This window comes from Daphnia magna, linkage group LG8, assembly GCF_020631705.1.
Source record: "Daphnia magna isolate NIES linkage group LG8, ASM2063170v1.1, whole genome shotgun sequence".
Lineage (NCBI taxonomy): Eukaryota > Metazoa > Arthropoda > Branchiopoda > Diplostraca > Daphniidae > Daphnia > Daphnia magna.
This window is the reverse complement of record NC_059189.1, coordinates 2322566-2343430: the sequence shown is the minus strand read 5'-3', so window position 1 is coordinate 2343430 and position 20865 is coordinate 2322566. Positions and strand designations below refer to the sequence as shown.

Genomic DNA, 20865 nt, shown 5'->3' with positions numbered 1-20865 from the left:
AATAGCAAAAAAGAAATATAGTTACATTAGTAATTGGTTCGTTTAAGTATTGGATCTGCTCCTTACCTATGAAATGCTAAAGACTCATTATTATTCATAGAAATTTATTCCTAACGCGATGGAGACTCCATTCGAGATCTTCTGTTTTGTTCTCTTCATCCTTGAGGGCTTCCTTTCGCTTGCATATGCTCACATAGTTTTCTCCTTCCGTGCATTACCCTTAAAAGATATGGCAAGATTGCAATACTTTTTCCTTTTCGCAACTCTAACGGTTGCGACCACTTCACAAGTCGTCGTCAACCCATTTTGGATGGCCGACACATTTATAATGGGTCACCATTTATATTGCTACGTAACATGGAACGCGTCGAATTACACAAGAAAGGTTCCATTAGTCACTGACAATATTCTTTGAAAACTTAAATTAATTTTGCGCATTAACAGGTGATCCATTGGAGCTCGCTAAATTGGACAGAGAGTCGCATGAAAGTCTTTCCGCTCTTCCTGGGTAAACATTATTACATTTGATATTTTTTAAAGGCAGGAAGAGGTGACTACTGATTGTTTTATTGCGTGATGGCAGGCACGTTGGGCCTTGTTTTTCTCCACGGCCAACACGCTTACCTTCTAGCTATGCAGATGCACATCAATTTGATCATCCTGGGATTGGTTGCTGTTCATTGCGCAGTGATGGCAGTCATGTATAACAGGCAACTCGCCTGGGCAGCTCCAAGCAACGTTCCAGAATGGATAGCGAAACGAGTTGAAGATTCTAAAAGTAGTTTGTCATTAACTGCAACCGATAACAATAGCAGCAGCTCAACCACTAGCCGATCGCGTAAAGCCACGAAACGTGATTAGTTTGATCTCTTAAAAAAATAAAATACACAGAATTAAAGTTGTGATCATACACTTACCGGGGTTAATATTCGATACATTAAAGAAAAAAGGGATATATAGGGATAGTTCGGGAAATAGCTCTTACTGTTTCCTTTTACGGTTGCCATAGTCACAGGTCAATCGTTGCCCACACCCTTCCACCACCCTCCGTGCCTACTTTTGGTTTTCTCCTCCCCCGACGGAATTCTGGACATTTTGCAGTCAAGCGACCAGGCATTTGTTACAGTCACTGTGTGGCCGTGTCTGGCCGACGATTATTGAGTAGCCATGAATCGGCTGGCAGTTGGATCGGCCTTGATCTGCTTCCTCTTTCCACCTTTGCCTGCTAAATACGTCGAAGGTCAACTTAACGATCCAGTACAGGTTAGTTAACATTCAGAATAGTTTTAGTTAGTAATCAAAAGATTTGTCTTCATTCAATGAAAAAAACCTTGCAATAGAGATGGACTTTTCTTGCTCGTTTTTGCTTCCTTTCGATGGAAGGCCGATTCTCGTACGATGTCGAGTACGACTTAGTAAGACCATTGATTTAATAGTGCATACATGAAATCCGTTAACCGACGTTCTCTCGCCAAAGGATTACGCCGTTCAAAAGCTTCTGCTGTATTACGATACACCTAATCAATGGCCACTAGCTTACGATCAAACCAAAGTAATCACTCTTAATCCTATCTACGCTTTGGGATTACATCCTATTCATTTCTTAACATCCTTTTCTAAAGAGCTGCGAAGAACGCGAATCGCTTCTAAAAATTGAAAACAATCAGATAATCAACCTCACCTCGAATTCACGGTCGGCAGAATGTCAAATCATCCGACTAGATCCAGATAAGGCCAAATACCGCTGTGTCGGTAACAGGACTTTCCGTTCGTCCAGGGAACGTTGGTGGTTCATTGCAGTTAGCAATTGCCCATCGCCGCGGGTTGATAATTATTTAAATGCATCTTCCATTACATCATCCATAATTTATCTTTGCTAGGGGTTATCTCTGAAATATCGTTTCTGGATGACGAATGGCCCTAGCGAAGACATTTGGTTCCAGCACTTTTCCGCTGATGAATTCTGTAAAAAAAAAACATTTTTTAATTAAGCATCTTGATTGAGATGAGCTTTATTAAGAGAGATCCTACTCGCAGATATTTTACATATGTTGATTGGTTTCTTGTTGGTCCAAGTCACTCTCTCGGTGGTAGCAATCTTGTGCGGCAGTAAGTTTCGTGAATCTTTAAAGATACAAGTTAATTTACGTTATTAAAGTGTACGCATAATAACGAACAGGAGAGCTAAAGGCGAGGCAACTTTTACATTCGACTTACAAGATGTTCATCACCAGTGTTCTTCTCCAAGCAGTTGGCCTCTTTCTATTAACTGTCGCTTACGGGAAATATGCAAATGATGGGGTTGGATCTGTGGGTCTCAAAACTTTAGGTATTATCCATGATCATCCCTAGCCGTAACTGAAATGTCATTTCGATCGAAAACCTTTTGTTTCAGGACGAATGTTCGAGGCGACATCGGAAATCTTTTACATATTGATGCTGATATTACTAGGAAAAGGTTACACAGTGACGCGCGCTCGGCTTCGATCCCGATCCGTTGTCAAGGTGACTGTTTTCATGTCGCTCTACTGCGTGACTTACATCGCCCTTTTCACCTATGAAAGACAGGTAAAAGTCTTGCTACTTCGAGCATTGTAATTATACATTCAGTAGGGTAACCTACCCACTTATTCATCACTTTATTGTTGTTACGTGGACGACGGCTGGTAACAACAGTATTTCGATCCGGGGAAAGTTCTTTATGTTTACGAATCTCCAGCTGGTTACGGATTGCTGGTTTTGCGATTTCTGGGCTGGATGACTTTTGTCTATGGATTGGCTTTCACGCTGAAGCATTACCCAGAAAAAAATGGTTTTTATCTACCATTTTTCTTCTTTTCATCGCTGTGGTACATATAGAACCCCATTTAAGCCCAGGGATTCATGAATACATTATCATTTTCTTTACCGCTCGATTTTCAGGTTCGTCTCAGGACCTATCATCATAATCCGTAAGATAAATTAAATTAAACTAACAGAGACAAAGGAAATTTACATTACCGAGTCTATGTTTAGTATCTAATCATCTAGTCGACAAGTGGGTGAGAGAAACAAGCATGGTAGGAGTGGAACACTCCTTTGCTCTCCTCGGATTTCTAGCTTTCTTTGGTACATTATTGATCGTGCTTGTTTCTATGTGTCTTCAAACGTCTGTAATAGAGTTAGTGGTCTAGGTGCTGACTCGTCCGAACGCCGCCAACAGTAACTTTCCCTACCACGTCCGTACTTCCCAGATCGGGGTGATGGAACAGCGTATAAGCAGCCAATCGGAAGATAGCTTGGCACCTAATCATTTAGACCTGGATCGATTTCCCCATCATCTATACGAGCCAACGTTACGTTACAACAACCCTAACGGGATTTATGCCATTAGTAATGGAACTGTTCATTAATGTTTATTTACCGTGTATTCTCAATACGTGCAAAATACATCGCACAATATCTTTGATTGTGATTTCTTCCTTAGAATATCACAGGTGTTTTTTAGGCGGGATTTTTCAAAAGGATTGGTGCGTTTTTACTTGGTGCTTCAAATTGAATACAATTTAAGTGCATATTTATTCGTTGGCGATCGGAGCCAAGAGTTGGCGTCTCGGTCCTTTGGCCGTGGAAAGGCGGGCACTTTGAACGCGCATTCTCAATGCCTTAATAAAACAAGACACACAAAAATAGCCATTAAAAAAACAAACAATTTTGTTAAGACACCTTTACTTAACATACCTCTTGGCGACGTTGTTCAGCTAAGGCATGTCTGCGCTCCAATTCTTCTTGCGATAAATTAATTTGCTCGTCCTCTAGACGGCGCAAACGTCTAGGCGGATGAGCTTGAATGATTGAAACAGCCTCGCCATTTTCGTCCTGGCTCTGTCCAGGTACTTCAAAAGTTATTGGAGCTTTCATCTCTAGGATTCAAGAATTAATCATTAGAGGCTTAGTGAATTTAAGCGGCTTTTCGGTTAGTTGCATTAAAGATTTACCTTTAATCGGTGGATGCAAATCGTAACTTAGTGACGACTGTCCAATACTGGCAGTTTCGCCTGATTCGGATAAGTCCTCCTCCACAGCTGTCTGGCCGTCCGGGGGCGAAGCTTCCAACGCGCTGGTTTGATTCGAAGCACCGCACCCCATTTATTGGCAGAGAAACCTGGAAATCATGACGTCTAACATCAGTTCACAAGGATACTCGACTACACGAATTTAACAAACCCACGTAGTTTTCCCATCTATTTCTTTAGCAGACGTAGAATCGGAAACGCATGCGTTCACATAGATTCAGGTCAGATAGGCAGCCGCAATACGAGGTAGAATAGTTACAAATATTTTATGAAGTTTGTCTGATCAATGTCCAGCAGCAGCAGTAGATACATTATACGCCCAATGATATTTCGTAGCTTCATCTGCCTGCACTGAAAAAAATAAAGTAATTTATTTTAAAGATGGCCACTCGATTAATCAACTTACGTTGTCAAAACAAACCCACGAGACCTACAGTAAGCACGCATGCCCGGTCGTAACATAAAAAATGTTTTTGGAAAGAAAATAACGTGCTTAATTTGCACAAAAATCAATAGGAACCGTATACGGGAGGTGTTAGGGCATCGATAAACGTTGAAATAAAACATGATGGGAAATGAAATGGCCGTCTAGAAAACGGTTGTTGGTTGATTTTACATTTAATCCAATTGCTTGTTGATTACTAGTCGCCTTTCTTTTTAATTAAAAAAGAAGATTGACGCGCAATATTTCAACCTGTAAAGAAATTGTAGTTTGGACTATGCCCGCTAGAGCGGCGGCCTGATTCTTGTTCTACATCCTTTTTTCCCCCTGCGGAGTCTTGCCGGGTTTGTTACGGCGATTTTCCCTCCCTCAAACCAATTCCGAGCGACCTTGGAGGAGTGAAGACGCTCGACGAGCGATTCAACAACAAGTGTGCGTGTGTTCAACTGTCAAACGGTTGCCGGAATTGTTTTCTAACAGATAACCTGAACACACTAACGACATGATTAAACTGAGGATTGGAATCGTTGGATTCGGACACTTGGGTAAGGATTTGACAAAATGTGTTGTTTTTGTTTCTACTGTTACTGGTGATCGGTCGGTTCGTCTTGAATATAGGTCAGTATCTCTATTCTATGCTCGAATCACATCCGCAATTTGAAATTGCCTTTGTATGGAATCGTTCCAAGAATGTTTTGATTGATCGTCACGTGGCGCCATCTCTCATTTTGGATAAATTGGAAAATATTTTCGAATTGGAAGTCGATTTGATTGTGGAAGTGGCTCACCCATCGATAACCAAAAAGGTAAACGATTGATGTTACATTTCCGAAACAATCGACTAACGTCACCGAATAATTCACATCAAATAGTATGGCCAACTATTCTTGGAACACGGAGCGTATTTCATCGGAAGTCCAACCGGTATTTTTTTCCGTCTTGTTTACTACAATCTAGTCCATTTCTTTAAACAAATCAATGCATAATGTGTAAAAATTTAAACAGCCTTGGCAGACCAGGAAACGTACGATCTACTGCAAAAGGTAAAAAAAAAAGCTTTTTTCGGATTTAGTCAAGTCTGGTTTCTATAAGGCAACCTACAGACAGTACGTTGACGTTGCGAACATTTGGTTAAATAGGCCACTAACACACAAAACCGGGCTGTCTACGTGCCCAGCGGCGCCCTCTGGGGTGGGGAGGACATCAGGAGAATGGCTCTCCAAGGCACTTTAAAGGTAAATGTATACCAAAATAGTATTTGCATGTTGAAGTTGCACGATGTTGCCCCAAAAAGCGAAACAAATTAATGTTTTCAAAATCTAGCTCTTTCCCATTGTATGACGTGTTTGAGTGTAAGACGAAAGCATCTAGGTCAATCTAAATGTCAACAACAATCAATTAAGTACATTTCCTATATCCAGCAAAAAAGATACCTGAGCCACAGTTATAATTGAAAATAAGTGGGTCATTAAGGAACTGACTCATCAAGCCTTGGCTTCGATTCTTTAATCATTTGGAACTCTTGTTAGGGCCTGACTATAACTATGGCAAAACACCCGTCATCATTCAAATTGACCGATTCTGAAGGCGACATAACGACTATCACAGAACCCAAAGTCGTCCACGAAGGATCTGTTCGTCAACTTTGCCCGCTGGCACCTAACAACGTGAGTCATTTCTCCGCACCTAAGGCTGATCAACTCCGCAATCACAATTTACTATGTTATCCTATGTTTAGGTGAACACTATGGCAGCAGCGGCCGTAGCTGCGAGTAATCTAGGTAACAAAAAAATAAGAACCTTGAGATTGTAACTAGCGATGCGACCACCTCAATAAAACGTGGAATTAAATTTTTAGGTTTCGATATGGTATACGGACGCATCATTGCTGATCCAAGGTAAGCCAGGTAGCTTTCACTTGGAAAAAACAGAAATAAAAGAACTTTACCTTGAAATGTGGGAAATCTTCTTGGCAGCTTACTGGACTGGCACGTAATCGAAGTAGAGGTCACTGGACCGTCGCAAGCTGACGGACGCACTTTCACCACGAAAACGATCCGCAAGAATCCAGCCGATCCAGGCGCTGTCACCGGCACGGCAACGTTTGGTTCCTTTTTCTCGTCCCTCTTGAACGCGGCCCGTCGTCATGGCTACCACCCAGAAACGGGCTTCATTCTCTGTTGAGGATCGTTAAAAAGAAAAGAAGAAAACTCCATGCTAAACATTTACCTGCTATTACAACAACATTCCGCGCTTAAATCCCGCACTTAATTTGAAAAACAAAAACTTACGTTGTATGATGCAACAAAAAGCAGTTTCGTGGGATTAAGATCAATATTTGATATTTTCTTGAAAAACTTTTGCTGTATGTTTGTTTTTCTCTACCATTGACATACATTAAATTGTTACAATGATCTTTTAGCGTAGTCTGACGCCAGCAATAGCACTTGATGCTCGACCGACTCTTTAACGTCGTTGGTTAATTTCCGACTACGTACATTATAGCTGAATCGAGGATCTTGACCTTTAGGCGAGCTACCTTTGCCTCCCGATAACGGCTATGACGCACTTGCCCCATTTCTCGGCATCGAAATTCGGCGTGACCATTTCCTTTGGCAATAAATGTATAAATTTCGATAACACGCAAAAGAAAAAAAAACCTAAAATAAATAATACCTGAGGAACTGTACATCGACCGATCAAACATCCTTCATCCCAAGCCAAGACTAGAATTGGTTTGTGTGGACAGTGTCGGGTTGCTTTGATCAAAGAGAGTTTCGCCCTACCGATTTCCAACACTTCGGCCGGTATTGACAGGTAGACGATAACAAATGATGCGGGACCCGCATCAGAGATAGCCGCTTCAACTTGGCGATGCATCATTCTCGCTAATGTTTCCTGTGCAACTTGTCGAATAAACGATTCTAATTTTTCTAATCGGACGGCTAGTTGCTTAATGACCACTACTGGTAAATCGTCACTATTGATAGCTTCACGAAATTGTTTCAAGGACTTATCCAACTCCTGTGTCAATAAAGAAGAAACTTGCAAATTATTAAACGCTATAAACTGAAGGACCGTCAGTTACCTTCAGTTGGCTAAACTCAATGGGGTTACCATTGACAACGTCTTCAAGGAGATTCATCTCACGTTGCAAATCTTCTGCTCTGCGATGTGCTTGTTTGGCTACCGAACGGGTAACGGCTCTAATGGAACGACTTCCAATGCCAGCAGATTTGATACTCAAAATGGCGAATTCTTCCAAATCGGCCGTATTGCGGACGTGAGTTCCGCAGCAAGGTTCTAGACTAATGGCCTCGCTTTTCCCTCTTTCTTCTTGGACGATTCGAATGACGGAGACCATATCCGGGTAATTCTCGCCGGGCACCAGCGTGATCCCGTCGAGAGACACGGCCTGGTGGAGAGGCAACATCAATCGGTCAACAGCTAGACACTGACGTATCCAGTTTCGGACAGACGATTCCGCTTGTGATATCATCTCTACAGTAAATTCCGATTGAAAAAGGCCAAAGTCGAAACGGAAATGAGTGGGTGTCACATGACTGGATTTTTGACAAGTGACTTTCAAAATGTCTTTGATTGCAGCTTGCAGCAAGTGAGTGGCTGTATGGTTAGCCATTGTATCGAGCCTGTTGCCCTCGTCCAGCACCATTTGAACTGCTTGATTGATTCGGAGGTTTCCTTCGTTGACCTCCACCAGATGATAAATATGGTCGCCTACGGGACGGACTTCTTTTACCTGTGCTGAACCGCTTGGCCAAAGTAAGCGCCCAGTGTCGCTCACTTGACCGCCAGCTTCGTAGTAGAAACAGCTCTTGTCCGCAATCACGGCAATTTTATCACCAGTCGTAGCAGCGTCAATCAGACGTCCATCGTGACTGATGAGGGCTGTGACAGTGGCGTCTAAAGGTTTAAAAATATAACGACCCTCGGAATTACGAGTGTGCACATCGTGACATTGCCAATTTGTTGACGCAACATTGATGAAGCCGCATTGGAAATGAGAGTTATTTGCAGCTGCGGTCGATTGGATTTTGGTATTCATCCGTTCAGCGGCCATAAACCGATGGAATTCTGGCCAATCGACATTCCAGCCTTTCAGCTGAGCCAATAATTGCATGGAATCTTCTTGCAGACCGTGGGTGCTATAAAGCTTGAAGGCGAGCGAACCGGGTACCTTGTCGCTGCGGGAAGAGCTTCTCCAGTCTTCCAATTGTTTGAGTCCGGCAATGAGTCCGGGTTGCTGGTCTACTGGAAGAGCCGACAGCTCTGGGAACTGGTTGATGATCCCGGACCATTCGCGCCCAGACTTGGACAGGTGATCGCGAAAGATATCCTCTTCGAACCGCAGAAGCATGTGGACGTTGCTTAGATTCCGACTTAGTTCCGGGTACACTCCACCCATCATCTCAGCAACTCTATTGCTTAGCTCCAACAACAATGACGCATCTTGGTTGAACCACTTCCGGCTTGTAACCAACGCTTGTCGCATCACCCGCCGCAGGCGATGACTATAGAAATAACAACAAACCGCATTCAGTGACGTTACTGAAGCGGATCATGGGTAAAATAATGAGTGTTCACTTGTTATCTGGGAATGCGCCATCTGCCAATGCCACTGTGATCATCCGACTATGATCAGCAAGTAATCGATACGCCCAGTCACGCTGACCCTGGGCGGTAACCATATCGTAACAACCCTGATAGGGAACTCCACGTGAAACCTGATAAAATTGAAAGGGGTGGAGACACATACCCTCTTGTTTTAAATATATAATTATCTAATATATTTTCCTACCCGATGAACGGCATTGATTAAAGGTAGAAATAGATCCGTCTCGTAGTTGCATTTTTTATTTTGCAAGAAAGCCACCAACCGTTCCAAGCCCATGCCGGTGTCAATATGGTGAGAAGGTAATTTTTCCAAGATATGATTAGATATTCTATCATGAGAAATGTGATTATTTCAGGAAATTAATTTCACCATCAAACATTTATTTACCTGTTATATTGCATGAATACTAAATTCCAAATTTCTACCACATCTTCGCTTCCTTGATTTACCAATGCTTTGGCGAGTCCTGTTTCCAAGCCGGCTCTATTGACGTGAATTTCACTACACGGCCCGCAAGGACCTACTAGTCCCATCTCCCAAAAGTTGTCTTTCATCCCAAATGGGAGAATATGATCAGCAGCTACACTGTAACAAGACAAGGTTTTTTAAAATGTGAGCTCAGGAATTTAAAAAAGGAGGACATCTGGTTTCAAAACTTACCCAAGTGAAAGCCAAATTTCCCTGCATTCCTCATCTGATGGTAGACCAAGTGACTCATTGCCACCAAAATATGTGACGAATAATTTTTTGGGTGGAATTTGGTAGACCTCAGTCAACAACTGCCAGGCCATGCTGCAGGCTTCTTTTTTGAAGTAGTCGTTGAAAGACCAAGATCCAAGCATTTCGAAAAATGTGTGGTGGTAACCATCTCTTCCGACATCATCCAAATCATTGTGTTTTCCACCTACTCTGATACTAAAACAAGGCTAGTTTAGCCAACATAATTCAAATATTATAGAAATATAGATAACTGACCATTTCTGGCTGTTAACAGCTCTTTGGTACTGAGGCACAGCCTGCCCAAGGAAGACAGGTTTGAACTGATTCATTCCTGCATTTACAAAAGCTAAAGAAGGATCTCCATATGGAACCACAGAACTCGAGGGAACTCGACTATGTAAATGTTCGCGGGCAAAGAAATCCAAGAATGTTTCTCGAATTTCCTTGGAGGACGAACTAGAATGGTACAAGCATGTACACCTTGTCGATCGCCTCAACCGACTGAATTTTGCCAACAAAGCTATGCGTTGAAACATTATTTTAATTACTGACAAAGAGGAAGCCTTAATGACTCATTCGAGAGACACAAGTTCAGTGATTCTATGGCACTGGCGAAATTAGCATAATGATAAAAGATCTTTAGCGCGCCAATTCCGTATGCACTTTGCAGCAGACGAAATAGTAGTTTATAACAACGGCATTGGTGGCGCTAGCATAGCACTATATAAGCTTCTGTACCGTCATTGGATGTTGCTCAGTTGCTGTGTCGAAGTGGAAAAGTCGGAGGACGGCCACACGTGTCTCTTGGCTGCCTCAAACGGTGCCTGTGTTGTGGTTAAGTGTAATCACCGTGATTCGAAGACAGCAGTTTGAAAACGGAAACCAGTGAAAGCAAGAAGAACGTAACAAAAGAAGGGCAAAATCTGGTGATTTGAAGCCGTGGTCGTGCGCTTTTCACTTACGTTGGCGAATCGGCACGATCCACACACATCGATATTCAGGCATCGAGTCTCATTCTTGGCTACAGCGAAGTTATTCGAGTGTACGGTGGAAGAGAGGGAGACAAATGAGATGCCTCCCTTGTTGCGTGAGCAGTTGCAAAATTCCTACGGCGAGATGCCATCAGCCAACAGCAGTGACACTGGCAGCAGCAGCAACAACAACAGCGGCCGGATCAAATGTGTTCTGGTTGGAGATGGAGCTGTGGGCAAAACGAGTTTGATTGTCAGCTACACAACTAACGGCTATCCTACAGAATATATTCCAACTGCTTTCGACAACTACAACGGTGAGCCATCATCAACAACAACCTTCCTATCTTTTTTTGTGTGTCCCAAGGCTATTTCGTGTGTAATTTTCTCCTAGCCAAGGCTTTCCATCGTCAAACTTGAAAGTACAGCAATCAACAACAATCAACGTTGTTTTTCTTTAAAAATCGTGAAGATTGCCTTTCAATCTTTTTTTTTTTCAAATTCAAGTTTTGCATCGTACCAGGGCACAAGTTACGTCTAATAGACATCAGAGCCAAAACCAACAAAAATGTATTTTTTCAAAGGAAAAATATGAAAACGATCCTTAAATCCTACCTAATAAATAAAAGTCATTTAATCCAACAGGGCCGAAAATATATGATTCTGACATTAATTCCTTCCTAAACTGGTTTTTTTTCTTCTTTTGTTTCAGTCGTAGTTAATGTGGATAACCAGCCTATACTACTACAACTCTGCGATACTGCCGGCCAGGTAAGACAAAACGTGAAATTTATTTTTTATCTGAAATCTTTCCTCCCCCTCGTATCAGTCTCGTTTCTCATTATTAACTTCTTTTTTTCTTACAATATTCGGTTCGTGGAGTTGCATTGAAAACACGTAGCTTTTGTCCTTTTGTTGCGTGTTTCACATTTGTTGTTCATTTTTTCTTACCTTGACGCTGCGTCGGAGAGATATATTTTTGTTTTTTAGCTGCTCAAGGCATTTAATTGAGGTGACCTTAATGCGGATGCTGTGCTACTATTTTCCTTGCTCCTGCCGACTTTTGATTACGCGTTATACGAGGAGTGGGGGTGGGTGGTAGTTGAATAGTGGCGGACGTTGGCCGGAGGAAGTCGTCGGACGCCCTGTTGCGCACACGGCTCCTTTGTTGTGTATCTTGCGTGAAAAAGGGCTGGTGCAGCTGCTGGTATACAAGTCGATAGTTTGGGCGGTCGAGTCTATCGGCTGCTACAACAGACAGTCTGTGTGTATGTATAATAACCTTGTCCAAAATTTTGCCCTTGGACGGGAAGGTAAAGGAAAGACGGGAGAGAGAAGGAAGGCCCTTTTGTCAATGATAGTTGTGGGGCCCTGCGGAGCTAATGGAAAAAAAATAGGAAGAAACAAAAAGGGAAATTTTAAAGGTAAAAAAAAAAAGAAGAGATGAGAGAAAGGTACGAGAAAAAAAAGCGGCTTGATAAAAAGGAAAAAAAAAAAATGAAAAAGCCCTGAAGAAAGATGGAAGAGAAGTAACAAAAGGTGAGCGGGGCCAGGAGGGGGCAGGTGGTAACCCAGGAATCGCTTCGAGGTAAGATGAAAAAGCTCAGTCAAGAGAAAGAAAAAAAAAGAGATACAACCCCCCCTTCTAGTTTTTCGTCGAAAAAAACAACATAGGAACATAACAAACCGGAGAACGTTCAAAAGTCCATCAAAAAAACAACATTGGATAGCTCCCTCTTTGTGTCTACTAGCACATTGACCCTAACCGATTCACATCACATAGAAAGAAAGAAAAAAAAAACCCTCTCATTTCTCTGTTGGTTAGTTTCGATTCTTATTTCCAATTCCGCTGCAGCGGGTCAGGTGGTGATCAGTGAGTCACGACCGGTGACGTCACATTGAATCCACGTGTCTTTTCCACGTAATTGTGTTTGCCTACTTCCCAATAAGAAAGAGAGAGGATATTCTTCTTTGGCCATGGTTACGCTTTATAACTACCAAACGTATGTGGTTACAATCGCTTTCTGTTTTCTTTTGGGCGGAGAAGAGAGGGATAATCGTAATCGTTGGAATATAACTATTTCGACCTCCTTCCCACGCTCAGTATTTTCCTTCGTTTTTATTTTAGAGGACATTTTTTATTTTATTTTTTCTACCTATGAAGAAAAAAAATTGATACTTCCAAAATGGATTTGTGTGTATAGGCAAACGACCTTCTCTCCATTTGGAGGGACTTTTTGACCCCGGCCGACCCACTTTTTTTTTTGTTTTTTTTTCCCATCCTTCTTCTTCTTCTCTGTATTTCCTTTCCGAAAAATAATGAAAGGTTAAAAAGGGCAGGTGTTGTGGCACACAGGTACGTGCAGTGTCTATCTACGGCTACAAGAGATACGGTAGTATTTACAGCCACTCCTCGCAAATGGGGAAGGGCTGGTTGCGTAACCTGCCAAAAAGACGTTTGTTCTTTCAAAAAATATGAAGCGGACAACGGTTTTTTTTTTTTCGCTTTTGTGTGTTTGTTTTTTTAATCTCGAAACGACCGATAGACATCGAATGATTCAAAGTTTATTCACGACTTTGTCTTCGTTGATAACGAAGCTGACGTCACGCTACCACTCTCTCCCGGTTTTCTGGTTCGTTATGCCTCACGCTCGACTTCGTTTGGATCGATCTCCCAATTTTTCATTATATTTTTAGAGGGGAAACAAAATTGTCAGTTTATTGTTTTTTTTTTTAATGATTCTTAACGTCACGGTCACTACAGTTTTGCTGCATTTAAGAGAGTGCGCCCTGTCGATAGAGCATTGGGTACATTTCCTCTCAGTTCTGTGAGATAAAACTGCCCAAAAAAATTGGTTTTTCTTTATGGGCCGTTTGCGGAAAAATAAGGCACGGGGCCAAAGTTTACGAACCACCCTCGAATATTATCCGAACGCATGAGAGATTAAGGGAGACAAACCGGATTAGAAGCGTCTGGACTAGAAAGATAATGAGTTGTACATGAAACAACAACAAACGAGAAGCTGGAAAGTAGATCCTTGTTCACCAAAAAGAAAAAGAAAAGCCTTTGAGGGTTTAATCATATCCACGTGAGATGAAAGTAGATACACGAGGGTGAGAGTTTGGAGCATTCGTGCGTGAACATCGTTTTTTCTAGGGAATGTCATGTGTTGTCCAGTTCGTGATTAGCCATGATTTTTTTTTCTCATTTTCTTGGGTTCCGTTGTTCGTTTGCCACATTTTTTTTCTTTTTCGAACTGGAGGCACATTCCAGTCGTCCAGCCAACTGGAGAAACCTAGAAAAAGAAGAAGGTGGGGGGAGCCGATGAGTAACCAAAGTCGTAATAACAGGACGTCTAAGACGAGCGTGTTTTTTTTTTCACGACCACACACGTTGAAAAATTTTGTTTTTAAATATTTTTTTTTCCCCCTGAAAATAAAAAAAATAATAGTTTGAGGCTATAGTTATCTTTAATGGTAACTAACGTCAAAGGATGGAAAGAACCTTTAAATGTGTTTATTGGCTCGTGCACTCGTTTCTAATTGCCGCCGCGTCCCCTTGAAGACGAAAATCTATATGGACACATTTTCGGGAATGTTTTCTTCAAGTCCCTGCCGACACGCACCCCCTCAAGAAGGTCTTTTCGACACTCGCTCACGAACACTTGATTGTTACGGCCTAGTTGACAAAGTGTCTAATCCAATTGCAGTCGACAGTATTGTCGCCACTTTCCTTGTCCCCTTTTTGCGCCTTCGTGAAGAAATCGATGACGCAAACACGAAACATTTTCCTTCTTTCCCTTATCATTTGATTGCTTCACATTTTTTCTTATTAGACAGGAAACTTGTTTGTTTTTTTCTGATTCCTGTTGTGCACCTGTCTGTTTTGTTTTTTTCACCTGGGGTAAAATAACTCTGCGATTTCCGTTTGCCGGGAAAGTTTAAAGAGCTTTCGTTGCTCGTTTCCAGGGATCTAGAAAACATTTGGCCTCAATCCAACGTAATTCCAAGATTTTTAATAATTACTGACGTCCGGTCGACGACAACGAGATGCTCTAATACCTTCAGATTTGATTATTTTGGCTCTCTAATCCAGTTGATTGTTGTCAAGTGCCCTCGTATATAATACAATTCTTTAATTACACATATATATATAAGGCTGTCGGGATAATAAAACAACGAGTGCATTATAATCTGAACATAGACGTGACAGATAAAAAAAAAATGTCATTTTTTCAAGGAGGGTAGAGATAGTTGTGTTGTCACGTTATTCGTCGCATAAATAGCGCGGCCCTGAAATGCTTCATTGCCGTCTCTTTTCTTCTGATAATAATAACGGGATTGTGTCCTTAATATTTTTATTTTCGTCCAGGATGATTTCGATAACCTACGGACGCTCTGTTACGACAGCACGGATGTCTACGTGGTCTGCTTTAGCGTCGTCTCTCCCGCTTCTTTTGCCAACGTCGCCTCCAGGTGAAAAGAAAATGAGAAAACCCAACTACCACCACGCGCTGGGTGGTGGAATCGTGTTTCACGCTGCCATTTTGTCTTGCTTTATTCCCTCCTTTTTCTTTGGATTCCTATTCAGCTCCATCTGACAACTTGTTTTTCTCTAACTTGTTCTTTTTCGTCTTGGATTCGGTCCAGATGGTTGCCGGAAATCCGCCGTCATTCGCCCGACACACCGGTCATCCTCGTCGGGACTCAAGCCGACCTAAGATCCGATGTCAAAGTCAGTTTCACTTCCTGTTTTTTTTTCTTTTCTTGTGTCTTATCTCTTGTTTAAAAAAAAAAACTTGAGAAAAAGAAAAAAAAAATGCCCACCCAACCAAAAAAAAAGAAAAAAGGGAAACGAAAATAATAATAAATGTTTTGGCCTCAAACCAGGTGTTGATAGAACTGGCTCGCTACGGAGAGAAACCGGTCGGTGAGCTGGAGGCCATCCGGCTAGCTGACAGACTGGGAGCTCGGACGTACGTTGAATCGTCTGCGCTGACTCAACGCAACCTGAAGGAAGTGTTCGACGAGGCCATCGTGGCGGCCTTGTCCAGCAACGAAGAATTGCGTCGATTGACAGCCGCTTCCTCGTCGGGACGGTCGAGAACGGGCAATCGGCTGCTCAATTCCATTCGCGAAAATTGGCGGCTGTCGCAATCGAGCGGATCGACGGAGCGCGGCGGGTTGTTGTTGCGCTGCTCGTTGCGACGCAGTAAAATGGCCGACAACAACATTAGCTCTTCTAAACAGCCGGCAAGCGGAGGAGCTAAAAAGAATCCCAACAAGAAAAACAAACCGTCGCTATGGAAACGGCTGCTCTGTTGCCAATGCTGTTGCGTTTCTTCGGCGTAAAATTTGGGCCATTTCATTCTCGTGATTCCAGCTACGGATGTGTTTGAGCTATTGGCCTGTTGCAAATGATTCTATGAATTTGTTTTTGATTTTTTTTTTTTTCGAAGATGGACTGTGATTCTTTTTTTCTTATCTCCAACCCACCGTCGGCCATTATTTCACTAGACACACACACAACGGCTTCGTTGCTTGGATGAACAATTGGTTAATACTCAAAAGCGACAAGCTTGATGCGCTGAAAAGAAAAATGATGACATTAATCGATTGGTTTACGAAGAGAATGTCCTTTTTTTATTTTTCTTTCTTTCCCATGTTTTTCTTTTCTTTGCTTGACGACAAAGAAAAAAGAGGTGTGTGTGTGTGTGTATGCTTTAGATTTGTTTGTTATGTGGTGTTTGATTGTCCACAATATTTGCAGGCCGGACCCGTGAGAAAAGTCTAGACAGAAAAGCATATGTGGGGGTTGGGGTTTTTTTTTCCTTTTTTCGGTGGGTGTAGGTGGGGGGGGAGTTTTTTCTGCCTACCCTTGGATTTATACATCGTGAGAGAAAAATGTAACGTCGCTTTCTCTGCGGGAGAGCTTGACAAAAAAAATATATATAATTTTCCACACACACACAAAAAAAGGGGGAGTTAAGTAATAGGCGCGATGATGCCATATCGTTTTGAAAAAATTGTCCACCGCTATCATTACCATTGGCTTTTTATAAATATGTCTTCTTCTTTCTCTGGTTCTATTTTCTTTTTATATAGTATATTAAGTGTATACACGCACCCGAATTTTGTATTAAAAAATGTATAGCAAATTTACGGATTTCTTTTGGCGCGATCATTCGAAAAAGGTTCCCTACACCCTATATTGTGTACAAAAACTTGTACATTTTGGCCTCGTTTTCTTTCTCTTTCTCTCTATGTGTTTGTTTAGTATATTTTGTGACCGTTGTTCTTGTTGATTGTATAGTTCTTCTTTCTCGACAATTCCATTGTCTACTAGAATTTCTTTCGACTGTGTGTGTGTGTGTGCGTGATGCACACACATCCGTTGTCTTTCTTTTCTCCTATTTTCTCTTTATTATTCACATTGTGACCTTCCCTATCCGCCGTCTTGCAGATAATTACACGATGAAAGTACGTACTACATCCACCGTGCACACACACATATTTAAACACACAAAAAAACGAAACGTGTTGATTGAATTTCTGTTGGCAACATTTTTAAGTTGCCTACCCCCAATTTCTTCTGCTTGGTTAGATGTTTAAATCTCATCTATTCAAGAAAAGAAAGAAAACAATGCACAAATTATTGGGGCACATAAAAAGGCAGCAAAAAGTAAGGCGACTCAGTTGAAGCGGAGGGTTGAAACTCGGCCAATATGCTGGACTAGATTCGGTTCGACGACAAAAGCTTGACGGCCAGATTGACGGGCGTAGAGGTAGAGGGCCGTGTCTTTAGCGTAGCCTCTTTTACAGGTGATGGATGACAAGAAAGCGGATGCCAGGTAGGCGGAAGTGTTGCTGAAGAGCATCGCCGGCGTGCAGCATTCGGTGGCCGCTAGTAAATTGTAAGCTGCAGCCGGACTGGCAAGACGGGCGAAGATCCATCGCTTGAATTGCAGCAAATGCGGACGACCGAGACATTCGGTCAACGCCATGAAATAAACAATCCACAACGAGTGTCGCCTCAATCGCAAACCGAGCACAACTTGAAGAAGAAAGACGGACAAGACGGACACGGCCATCCATTCGGCAATCCGCCACGGCTCCGGCTGCCAGTAATTTTGCAGTCGTTCGGGATGGTAAAGTTTGACGTAGAAGAAATCCTGATGGTCATCTGACCGACGCATTTTCAAATAGTCGATTAAGCGACGCGTGACGGGCAAAAGGTCGTCGAGCGGGACGGCGTCGTCTTCCAGCACGAGGATGTAATAAGTCCCGGATGACTGCCGTTTCTTGATGGATATCTGGTCGTGATAATGTCGACTAGCGTTCAAACAAAAGATGTAATCGTCCTTCTCTTTATCCATCAGATCGCCGTGGCTGATGGCCGGCTGGCCGTCACGACGGACCACCGGATAGATGGTTTGCAAGTCAAGAGCCTCTTGATGAAGTTGGGGATCCTCGGTCGACGTTACAAATCATGGCTCGAACGACCCCATCGTTTCCGTGGCCACCATTGTAGGCAGATAACAATTGATGAAGACGGGCCACTACGCGGCTCAAATAAAAATGGCCTTCCCGTCTCACTGTCACGATCGTCACCAGAAGAAACATTGGCCGTTCGTCCGCCTCATCATTAACGGCGCTCGTCATCACGTCGGACAAATAAGAAAGGACCGATGGATCATTTTCATCCGTTGATTCTGCCCCTCGATAATAGACGGAATAGCGCCACGTGCTGCACAAGACGGGCAGTACGATCAAAAAAGTCAGGACGTACAAGACCGTTAATCCAGCTGCTTCATATCTCATCTCCAGCTATTCCAACCACACTCGACTGAAACTAATTAAAAACGACAATTATAAGATTATTTTTCTTTCAGGAAGTAATGGCAGCGTAGAGTTGTTACCCGGTTCCGAAACGAACATCCAGCTGGCCGCCGATGGCGACGTGGCACTAAGAAAAAAAGAAAACGACAAAAAAGAATAGGATCCTTATCTCTTCGACTGATACACGGGTATTTTAAAAGACTGGTCGCTGGTATAGCTCGGTGAACGACGTTGTCGTATATCGTGACTAGCAACAAACAAGAAAATGGCCCCTTTTTTTTTTAAAGCCGATGTATTTTTATCAGAGTGTCGACACGAGGCGGTTATTTTTTATTTTTTTTTTTTGTTTCGAGATTCATGATAACGCACCATTCAAGTCCTTAATTCATTTAGAAACGCGATTTATTGGTCCTACTATGGTTTATTAAGCCGGCTTTTTTTTTATGATTTTACAGATAAACGAAGGGGCTCTTTCTATCCCTGGTGACTTTCTGCTAATTTCAGCTGACTGTTGGACATGTTTAAAAACAGCTACACAATTTTTTAGGTCGGGGCCAGCAGACGGAAATAGACGACAACGTCACGACTTCTTCCGCACTGCTCGGCAAACGCGAATCTTTTCCGTCTCTCGGCTGATCATTTGATTCGATCAATTATCGTCAACACTACGTCACTTATCAAGCTGTCTTTTTTGTTTCATTATATTCTAGACCTCATTCAATCCAACATCTTGATCAACCAGAGCGGCCCAGTTGGAACAGGTTCATCCATCAGTTGGTGAATCGAGACCGAGCGTGGCTAATGGCTGTCCTCCTCTTCCACTCCGTAATTATATTTGCCTACGTCATCCCTTTTCTTTCTTGCCCCTCTTTGTAATTCTAAAAAGGCTAACTACTAAATTAAAGTGCCGCTTCCTTACGGATTGAATTCATAACACAACACTTTCATCATCTATTTATTTTGCTCGTTTCATTTCCAACTTTCTATTTGATTTACTCAGAGCTATAAATTCTTATTCATTTAACCTCGAAATGTTCAACTGTCTGCCAAGCATAACACAGATGGCCTCTTTATGTTAACTGCTCCATTGTTTAAATTTCAATTCTTAAACAGCACCTGCCGTATTTTTTTAAATTCTTTTTTCGGGTAGCGACCAGCTGATCGGATGTTGCATACTTACCGGTATCTGAATGAATGGAATGTCTTGTCAAACAGTCTAATTTTAGTTTGGCCTTTAGAAATTTTCTTTTGAAATTTTCCGTTACGTAACATTCCTGATAGACAACAACTTTCCGCCCTTAAATCTTAGCGGGCTCTTGTTGGTAGATAACCGTTCTCTTCATCTATTATGTATTCTTTTTTACAAACATGCCGAGATGCAAGAGGATGACAAAAGGTAAACCAACACGAATGACGGGCTTCGTTCCATTAAGAAAAAAAGAAAAGAAAAAACAGGTTCCGTACAGATAGTACGTACATAGATAGAAGAGTCTATACACAAGCTTCTGCCCGCTCTTTGTTCTTTTGCTTCATAACCGCGATTGATATGTGCCCAGCAGTCTCAATATTGACCTGTCCTCAGGAGATTTTCCCCTTTTTTTTTTCTTTAAGGAAGTCGGTTCCGTCATAGGGGGAATCCATTAGCCGAAGCCAATGGCCTTTTCCCCGACCGTGGTCTTCCATTCACAATAAGAAGCCCCCAGAACGATGACACGTCTCTTATAAAAAACAAAACAAAAGGACGAAAATAAACGAAGGCAACTACGTATATACTAGAGAGCGGAGAAAACTTTGAAAATGGGTGATAAGCTTCTGCTGAATACACAATCAAGTCAAAAGGGTAAAAGAAGAGGGTGAAATAATGGGTTGTCGTTATCAGACTCTCCGTCCGTGTGTACCCATTACTGTCGACTCCGCCCTTGTCTGTGTGAAAGACGGTTTCCAATCAACAGCTGTGCCTCATGCAGAACTGCTTTACGAAAGAAAAAAAAACGAGGTCCTTGCTCTTTTTCTAGATTTATTCCCGCCTGAAGTCTCGTGAGCTCTCTGATCTTACACGCAGCAGCATTAAGGATTGATGATGAGCATGTACTTTGGATCCCATTTTTTTTTTCGTCCACGCTTATGATGGAAAAGCGCATTGTCCTGTCTCAAGTGGAAGATGATCACTAATATAAATATATTTAGAATGTAGTGAGTTTT

The 20865-nt window shown here is 42.2% G+C and overlaps 6 protein-coding genes and 2 long non-coding RNA genes across 9 annotated transcripts; 3 read left to right on the top strand and 5 right to left on the bottom strand.

The window, feature by feature from the left end:
* Positions 1 to 788: 788 nt before the first annotated feature.
* Positions 789 to 2983, bottom strand: LOC116928424. Its single transcript, XR_006650952.1, has 8 exons — positions 2909 to 2983; positions 2624 to 2844; positions 2384 to 2555; positions 2218 to 2323; positions 2032 to 2124; positions 1682 to 1963; positions 986 to 1222; positions 789 to 869 (listed from the first exon to the last, which is right to left on the bottom strand). It is a non-coding gene; the product is annotated as an uncharacterized LOC116928424 (long non-coding RNA).
* Positions 1132 to 3446, top strand: LOC116928417 (transmembrane protein 145). Its single transcript, XM_045178518.1, has 12 exons — positions 1132 to 1263; positions 1341 to 1415; positions 1478 to 1552; positions 1623 to 1823; positions 1881 to 1965; positions 2038 to 2109; positions 2180 to 2329; positions 2396 to 2568; positions 2677 to 2849; positions 2923 to 2951; positions 3016 to 3106; positions 3173 to 3446. The coding sequence occupies exons 1-12, from the start codon at positions 1168 to 1170 to the stop codon at positions 3390 to 3392; spliced, it is 1440 nt and encodes a 479-aa protein (XP_045034453.1). The 5' UTR covers positions 1132 to 1167; the 3' UTR covers positions 3393 to 3446.
* Positions 3173 to 6585, bottom strand: LOC116928423. 2 transcript variants are annotated; one of them, XM_045178521.1, is made up of 6 exons: positions 6446 to 6585; positions 4207 to 4406; positions 3978 to 4144; positions 3721 to 3902; positions 3404 to 3644; positions 3173 to 3320 (listed from the first exon to the last, which is right to left on the bottom strand). In XM_045178521.1, the coding sequence occupies exons 3-5, from the start codon at positions 4126 to 4128 to the stop codon at positions 3558 to 3560; spliced, it is 420 nt and encodes a 139-aa protein (XP_045034456.1). In that variant the 5' UTR covers positions 4129 to 4144; positions 4207 to 4406; positions 6446 to 6585; the 3' UTR covers positions 3173 to 3320; positions 3404 to 3557. The 2 variants fall into 2 exon arrangements, with proteins under 2 accessions (XP_045034456.1, XP_032791396.1); XM_032935505.2 differs by having other exon boundaries at positions 4211 to 4406.
* LOC116928422 (putative L-aspartate dehydrogenase) lies at positions 4844 to 6911 on the top strand. The gene is made up of 9 exons (XM_032935503.2): positions 4844 to 5042; positions 5116 to 5303; positions 5370 to 5421; positions 5503 to 5540; positions 5637 to 5732; positions 6027 to 6164; positions 6236 to 6278; positions 6356 to 6395; positions 6474 to 6911. The coding sequence occupies exons 1-9, from the start codon at positions 5000 to 5002 to the stop codon at positions 6679 to 6681; spliced, it is 846 nt and encodes a 281-aa protein (XP_032791394.1). The 5' UTR covers positions 4844 to 4999; the 3' UTR covers positions 6682 to 6911.
* LOC116928416 (alanine--tRNA ligase, mitochondrial) lies at positions 6842 to 10527 on the bottom strand. Its single transcript, XM_032935498.2, is given in 9 exon segments — positions 6842 to 7046; positions 7048 to 7107; positions 7174 to 7521; positions 7586 to 9029; positions 9103 to 9242; positions 9317 to 9461; positions 9521 to 9718; positions 9794 to 10048; positions 10109 to 10527. Coding segments are annotated over 9 exon segments (3015 nt in total). The 5' UTR covers positions 10390 to 10527; the 3' UTR covers positions 6842 to 6902.
* Positions 10528 to 10611: 84 nt separating this feature from the next.
* On the top strand, positions 10612 to 17316 carry LOC116928421 (cell division control protein 42 homolog). The gene is made up of 5 exons (XM_032935502.2): positions 10612 to 11141; positions 11537 to 11595; positions 15197 to 15300; positions 15475 to 15559; positions 15715 to 17316. The coding sequence occupies exons 1-5, from the start codon at positions 10925 to 10927 to the stop codon at positions 16174 to 16176; spliced, it is 927 nt and encodes a 308-aa protein (XP_032791393.1). The 5' UTR covers positions 10612 to 10924; the 3' UTR covers positions 16177 to 17316.
* LOC116928426 lies at positions 13847 to 15197 on the bottom strand. The gene is made up of 2 exons (XR_004397207.2): positions 14330 to 15197; positions 13847 to 14254 (listed from the first exon to the last, which is right to left on the bottom strand). It is a non-coding gene; the product is annotated as an uncharacterized LOC116928426 (long non-coding RNA).
* A 108-nt stretch (positions 17317 to 17424) lies between the features above and the next one.
* Positions 17425 to 18903, bottom strand: LOC116928418 (post-GPI attachment to proteins factor 4). The gene is given in 3 exon segments (XM_032935500.2): positions 17425 to 18296; positions 18298 to 18676; positions 18744 to 18903. Coding segments are annotated over 2 exon segments (1128 nt in total). The 5' UTR covers positions 18646 to 18676; positions 18744 to 18903; the 3' UTR covers positions 17425 to 17516.
* Between the last annotated feature and the right edge of the window lie 1962 nt (positions 18904 to 20865).